Consider the following 7,240-nt stretch of genomic DNA (forward strand, 5'->3'; position numbering starts at 1 on the left):
AATAAGGTTTACCTTCAAAGACTGCATATTGCCATGTTCATCATTTTTGTATTTAGGACTTATTTCTGCTTTATATACATTTCTGAGCTTATGATGACTAGCTTGTTAAAAAAAATTGTGGCAAAAAAACCCCCACAAAATAAAATTTACCATCTGAACCATTTTTAAGTATATAGCTCAACCGGCTCTCTGTTAAAGGAGAAACTTTTACCTGTAACTACTAGGATAAACATTTAGGACTGCTGAAATTTGTCTTTGAAAAATGTCATGAGAAACTCGCAAGTTTCGAAAATACCTGACATATATTAAGTGCTAAAAGAATGTTAGCTGTTACTGTTCGATCCCAGGGATTCAACATAAAAGCTCACGTACACACAGATGTACAATCCCTGTCCCACACACAAACCTGCTCTGCTATGCAATTTTTGATACATTAATAAGAAAAGACTGTGCCAAAAATAGAGGGTGCCAAAAAAAGTATACACATTTTAAGAAAGAAAAACTGTATTAAAATTGTAATACTCAATATATACCGATAACATAAGATGAATACAAGTCATGTGAATTCATTTTTTGGGGCACCCCCCCCCCATTATTAACAGCTTCAAAGAAATACTTTAAAACAAAACTACAAAACTGATGACAAATATGGAATATTGTATTGGTTACTTTTCCAGCAATTTAACCCTATAAAAGGGATTCTTTTAAAATGGACTGTCTTTTGTTTCTAGTTTATAAAGGGATTAGCAAGATAGGGGGAGGGGTGGAGGGCTAGAAAAACCTTTGAATCCTCACAAGTAGCTGAATAGGCAGATTTCTGTGGGGGTTTTTTCTCGGCTGCACTAACCCCCACAGACCCCGCACTTCACTCAGGTCAGGGACACACACTCTCCCCACCCTGGTGGCTGATGCCACAGACCTTCCATCACTCAACCTAGAAGATCCCAACACTGACCATTAACCTCCCTTTGTGGTTTTCAATGCTTCCATTGACAGTCTATGAGGTTGAAGCTAATTCAGTGACGCTCATTTATCTTATCGCCAATGGGGCATTCAATGCAAGAGAGACACTGCTCAACTTTTTTTTTAAAGCAGTTAAGGAATTAACATTACAATCACTCCTCATAGCTGGTAAGCAAAACAACCAGACCTGGCTACAACGTGAATTTCTAAAAGCTCCATAGAAGACTGAAGTTTTAAACAAATTACAACCATTTTTCTTTAATTCAAAGGCACTTGAAAAGCACCTGCACTGTTATCGTCACTCCTAGGAATTTGATTTTTTTTGGATGCTATCGTAAATGAATTTCTTGTTGCCAGTATATAAAAGTACAACTGATCTTGCTGAAGTCACTTATGTTTATTTGTGCTTCCTCAAACTTGTTAAAACGCTATCAAGTTGTGTTTATGGAAATAAGTTACTAAACAATATTTTCCATCCTCTAGTTTTCGCTTGTGTCTGGAGAAAAGAAAATTGATTATTTTGGCTAAGATAATTTACATAATTGGTTAATTATACTAGGTATAATTACAGAGAAATACAGATATAAATTAAGAGATGATTTCTACTTGTTTATTAAAAGGTTCTCAGCTCGTTCAGATGGCAAATAACATTGTTTTAAATTTATTATTTATATATCTGCATAAACCTAAGTACACATATAAAGGCCTATAAATAAATCCTTTCCTGTAAATTGCTACATGAATAATGTATCAAAGAAGGAAAATTAGAATTTGGGCTTTTTTCTGTAAAAGGATCACATTAATTTATGCCTAGATCAGAAGTTCCTTTTTTGTCACCAAATTATTAACTTTTGGTGTTTTCTAACATCCTCTCAACTCATTTAAAAAAATACCTTAACCGATTTTTAAAATAGATTCCTTGCTTTAAAAATAAAAGTGAACTTTCTAATAATCTTTGCCGTTCATCACTGTGATTTTACAAAATTGACTACATTTCTCGTCTTTACTCCAACTTATATCTTGTCTTTTCTAAAAACTACTTTTTTTTGCTGTCGTTCATTTAAAAACAAAAACAAAAACCCAACAAACTATTCTTGATTTGTCTTTTCAAAATTCAGGCTCCAAATTCAGAATAACACTGTTAAAATGGTCTTTTATGCCTAAACTATCTCTGGGATAGTTTTGATAGCTCCTTCGTCCTATGAAATGAATAATAGGCATAATTACGTTTACCTAAAATTATCCAAATTTTAACTAGATTTTTAAAAAAGTCCTTTCATTTTTCAAACTTAATATTTAAAAAGAAGACAAAATTAATCTTCCTAATTTAATTATGGTTACATATATAATTAGGTATGCTAGTATCTTTCAATAACTGCATACTTTAAAACGCATACTTCCCATGTTCAAGCAGCAAGACCGGTGCAGTAACTACTGAAAGATTTCCCCCCCTCCAGGATTCTAGATTCAGAAATGCTTTTGCCTTTTGGTTCATGAAGTCTTTACAAGCACTAGGAATACTGACTCAGTTACAAAAGAATTGCCAGAGACCTATTGTTTCAGTCTTTCATTAGATCCAGTCGCCAAGGCATATCCTATCTTGCAAAGAGCTAAAGCAGCAACCCCAACCAAACATTGTGGAAATTTTGGTTTAGTTCTAGAGTCTTCATTAAATTAATGGTTCCCCGTGCTGTGCGGCTCTTTCCATGAACAGAAAACCTACAACATTTCTAGGCTAGTCCGTAACTTTCAATAAAACATAACTGTTGCTTTCCTTTTACACATCAATATCCCTTCTGCAACACTGAAAACAACCATCCTCCTTCCTTACCTGAACAAAGAACCCCATGCTTGCTTACCTACCTCTGTTAGGAAACTACGCACACCCTGCACAGACCAAGAAACTCCCTCCAATTTCCCTAATTACGTTTGTAGACGGCTTATCCTCAAAAAGAAAAACTACAATTTGCCAAGGAAGCTATACTATCATAGATTGGAATTTACTCTTAAAATATAAGCTTCTCCTAGAAATTAAATCAGTTTGCCTTTGCCCAGATTCACCAGCTGACAAAAGATAGAAGGTGCAAATATTAATATTGATATGAGGTGTATGATTTTGGGGTTAGTCCATGACTTCAAAACGCTTTAAACACAAATTTCCTGACCACTGTAGCAAACCCCTACAAAACAGGCGGCAAATTAAAGAACCTTGAGATGCTTTGCTCTTATCTAAATAGATAAGCATAAAAAATACGGAGTTAAGAAAAAAAACGCCTCATGATATCAACATTAGCAGAGATAAACTGGCTTCAATACTGAATATTGGGGGGGCCAATTTCTTTTATTGATAGAACAAAAAAATTTTAAATTAACATAACAAAATTAACCATTTTAAAAGCGAACAATTCAGTGGCATTTAGTACATTCACAATGTTGTGCGACCACAACCTCTATCCAGTTCCAAAACATTTTCAACACCCCTAAAAGGAAACCCTGAACACCTCTAAAAGGGCCATAAATACGTCCCAGTTATTGTTGTTTATTCTCAGGATGGACTGAGGCTTTTCCTTGCTGGAGAGCTATAGCGTATGGTATAATTAAAAAAAAAAAAAAAGGAAAAAAAAGTGTTTGGTTTCCTATTCTCGATTTAGGGAATCTCAACCGTGTCTCTCCAGTAACATGAATATATATTTCACCAGTACCGCGATTAAAGATCTCTGTAAGATGGGCAGACCTCCCTGTAAAGGCCATGAGGTGAGAGCCCGCGTGGGGCTTTAGAGGAACGGCAAGAGTCCAATATGGCCGGATGGAGAAGGTGAGGGGGAGGGTAATCAGAGATCTGAGAAGAAATCAGAGCTGGAGACCAGCCTCGCAATCATAAAGCCCTGCAAGTCCACTGCAAGAGGTGGGAAGCTGCTAAAATGTTTTGAGGTATGGATGGACATTGATTATGTTTTTAAAAGAATTACTGTGTATGGAAAGAGAAAAATAGTACCTTTGCAGTGGAGAAACCGAGCACATATCACCTTCACTACGTGATCAAGTCTAACGTCACCAATTACATCATGTGGATACCATGTACCACCTGATACAATGCACACCGTATGCATCTAATATTGTTTCATATATATCCTCCATAAAATGAAAGCTTATACCACAAATAATATTTTGGGACGCATACAGTGGTGGAAAACGTTAACAAAATTAAAAATTCAGCATAACAGTTTCCTGTGGCGCAGGGAGGGGGATTTTCTTCTGGGAGGCACACAGAAGGCTTTCTTAAGGTAAGGGTCAGGATCTTAACCCGAGTGGTGAATTCACAATTTTTGTTTTATTGTTAAGTTTTTTACTTTGAAATAGACTCTGAATAACTGCAAAAATAATACAAAGGCTTGCCGTATGCCCTCCATCCAGAACCCCCAAATTGAACATTTTACCCATTTGCTCGATCATTGTTTCTTTAAAAACACTTTCATATACCCTATTTTTCCAACCATTTGAGAGTAAGCTGCTTACACGATGATTGCTTACCCCGAAATATTCTGGCATGTTCTTCCTTCAAACAAAGATATTCTCTTTCACAACCACAATATAGTTATCAAGCAAGACATTAGCAGTACTAATATCTAATCTACAGACCTAGTCAAATTTCACCAGTTTTCCCACTAACATCTTTTCCAGTAAAAGAGAGAAAATTAATTTCATGAGAAAAAAAGCCTGACTTTTTAATTATTTATGTTTTCCACTCCTGGATCCAATCCAGGATCGCACGTTGCATTTAGTTATCACGACTTGTTAAACACCATTGATTCCTTCAATCTGGAAGAGTTCTTCATGTTTTGTCTCTCACGACCTTGGAATTTTTGAATAGCACCGGCCATTTATTTTTATAGAATGTCCATCAATTTGGGCTATGCAAACATTTTATGTAATATGTTTAGGGCTTACATATTTCATAATTTAAAAAAGGAGATGCAATTCGGCGAAAAAGAAAATGAACCCAGAAACAGTACATTTCAAGCACTGGTTAGCAATGAAATCAGTAAAACAACCCTATTTAACAAGATACTCTAACATTTAAAAAATAGCTTTTTTTCCCTCTGAAGACAAAAGCATAACAGTACTAAAACAGAAAACAAATATAACATCGAAGGTCCCTCCCGCGCCAATCACCTGCACTTTCTTCCGACCTGGGAAGGCCTCGTCCAGAAAGAAGCAAAAACCTCGCCGCGTCACAAACTTTGCTCACTCGCAACCGCCATTTTCTGCTTCACTGGCACCACCTCCCCGGTGCTGCAGCCTTTCCTTAGGCTCAGGACACGCCCCTCGCCTACGTCACGAGCCTCGTTCCCTGGCGCGGGCTCCCTCTCCCGCCCACAGCCGAACGGCTCGGATTTCGCTCTTCTGCCTGACGTCACCGCCTTGCCTCGTTCTCAGGCTCCGCGGAGCAAAGGCAAACGCCCCCAGATTTAGGTGATGCCATGCAAACCACGCCCCCGACCTCCGTCGCCGAGACCGCCTCCTTCCCCGGTTCCAAGTTCCACTACGCAAGCCCAGGCCTACCCTCAAGGCAGTTTCTTCTCAGGCCCCGCCCCCTATATCTCCATAACAAACCCCATCTGGTTCTCAGGCTTTAGGCTCCACCACCCAGGCCACGCCCCTTTCCCCAGACCAGGCGATCTCACTCACAGGCACTTCCCCGCCCTTCTCGTTCTCCGTCCCACAGGCCACCCCCCCGCCCCCACCGCAGTTATCCTGCGGACCTGGGCGCCACGTTCTCCACCGTTGCTAACACCCCCACTATCCCCTCCCCCAAAGCTCCGCGCGCAGCCCTGTCTTACCAGCTTTCGCCGGCCCGCAGTGGACGCTCTCGCCCACTCTCGCCGATCTCGATCTGGCGCCGCTGGCTCTCTAGGCCCGGCACCCCTTCACGCTGTGGTTCTAGGTCCTCGGCCGCAGCCGAAGGATTCCCTGCGACCGCCGCCATCACCGTTCGCCCTCCTCTTAGAGCCCTCGCAGGGGGAGATAGGAGTCCCCTCAATTGCCACTTCCGGATTCTGGACCGGAAACGGAAGCGGAGCCCCCCAAACAGCTGGGGGGCTTCAACAATCTTGGAAAGGGACCCCACGGTGGGACACGTCCAAGCGCTAGGCGGGCATTGGACCGTGGGCGGTGACTTTTAAGACGAATAGGCGGGGTAAAACCTTCAGTTGGGAGCTAAGAAAGACAAAGGTGCCCTGTGGGATCCTAACGCCATGTTGAGTCCCTGCAAATGGTTGTGTGGAGGGTGGAGGCAGAGGTCCCCGAGGCGGAGGAGGATATACTGGGGAGCGCTCAAGGACACAGAGGTTCCAGGTCTTTTCGGTCCGTGCTCTGTTGGGGACCGCGGGTCCCTACCCTGGGAGCTGCGTTTTTGTTAGCCGGACCAGAATGTCCTTCTTTCAATGCACTACCCTTCTCATCCATCAAAACCCAATGCAAAAGAGGTCACCACCTCCACAGCGCCACCCAGGCCTGTGGGCGGCTTCCCTGTCTGAACCAGATTTGTTCTCTGGACAAATGTGTTGGAAGGGAAGTCAGCCCCAGGCCCTGTGTATTTATTGGAGTTAAGGCAATGATAACTAGTAATAGCCTTAAGTGCTTTATATTACAGTCAATAGTAGCCTTAGGCAGCAGATATCACTGTTGCCCCTGGGCAACAATGGGGCAAGCTGAGGACCAGAAATGTAGGTTCACTTTGCCCCAGCTATAAGTGGCTGAGCTGTGGTATGAATAAAGGAATTCCAGTTCCAGAGCTGTGACCTTAAACACCAGGCTGGAGATACTTAAACTGTGGTCCTAGGCTTCAACCTGTTCAGGAGGCCCTTTAGGGGGTTCACAGTCAAAACTAGTTTCACAATACTTTTTTTAAGCTGAGCCATCCTGCCACCTGTTGGCAGCTCAGCGGCTGCTCAGCTCAGGCCGGGAATCAAACTGCTATTGCTTAGAGCTCAAACTCTTGAGGGAGCTCTTAACCAACTGAGCGACTCGGCCGGCTCACAATATTTTTTCATTATCATTCTCTCTTGCATGTGTGGTGGAATTTTTCAGAGGCTTTGCTTTGTGACATAAGCAAAAGCTTTCTGGATGTCAACTTTAAAGAATATAAAAGGATTGTGAGAACCAAAAGTTTGAGAATCGTTACACTAGGCCAGGGTTTCTCAATCTAGGGACTGTTGGCATTTCTGTTGTGGGAAGCAGTGTAGGATGTTTCACTGCATCCCTGGCTCTGCCCACT

The 7,240-nt window shown here is 41.5% G+C and overlaps 1 protein-coding gene across 2 annotated transcripts in view; it reads right to left on the reverse strand.

Annotated features, from left to right (window-relative positions):
- The window catches only part of USP11 (ubiquitin specific peptidase 11), a 15,382-nt gene extending 9,288 nt beyond the window's left edge, over positions 1-6,094 (reverse strand). Inside the window, exon 1 of one of the 2 annotated variants that reach the window (XM_019649323.1) lies at positions 5,805-6,094. In XM_019649323.1, coding sequence (XP_019504868.1) covers positions 5,805-5,950 — 146 coding nt within the window. In that variant the 5' untranslated portion in view covers positions 5,951-6,094. The remainder of the gene's footprint in view (positions 1-5,804) is intronic. The other variant, XM_019649330.1, reaches the window with a different exon arrangement.
- Positions 6,095-7,240: the final 1,146 nt, after the last annotated feature.

This window comes from Hipposideros armiger, unplaced genomic scaffold (genome assembly GCF_001890085.2).
Source record: "Hipposideros armiger isolate ML-2016 unplaced genomic scaffold, ASM189008v1 scaffold_7, whole genome shotgun sequence".
NCBI classification, from domain to species: Eukaryota; Metazoa; Chordata; class Mammalia; order Chiroptera; family Hipposideridae; genus Hipposideros; species Hipposideros armiger.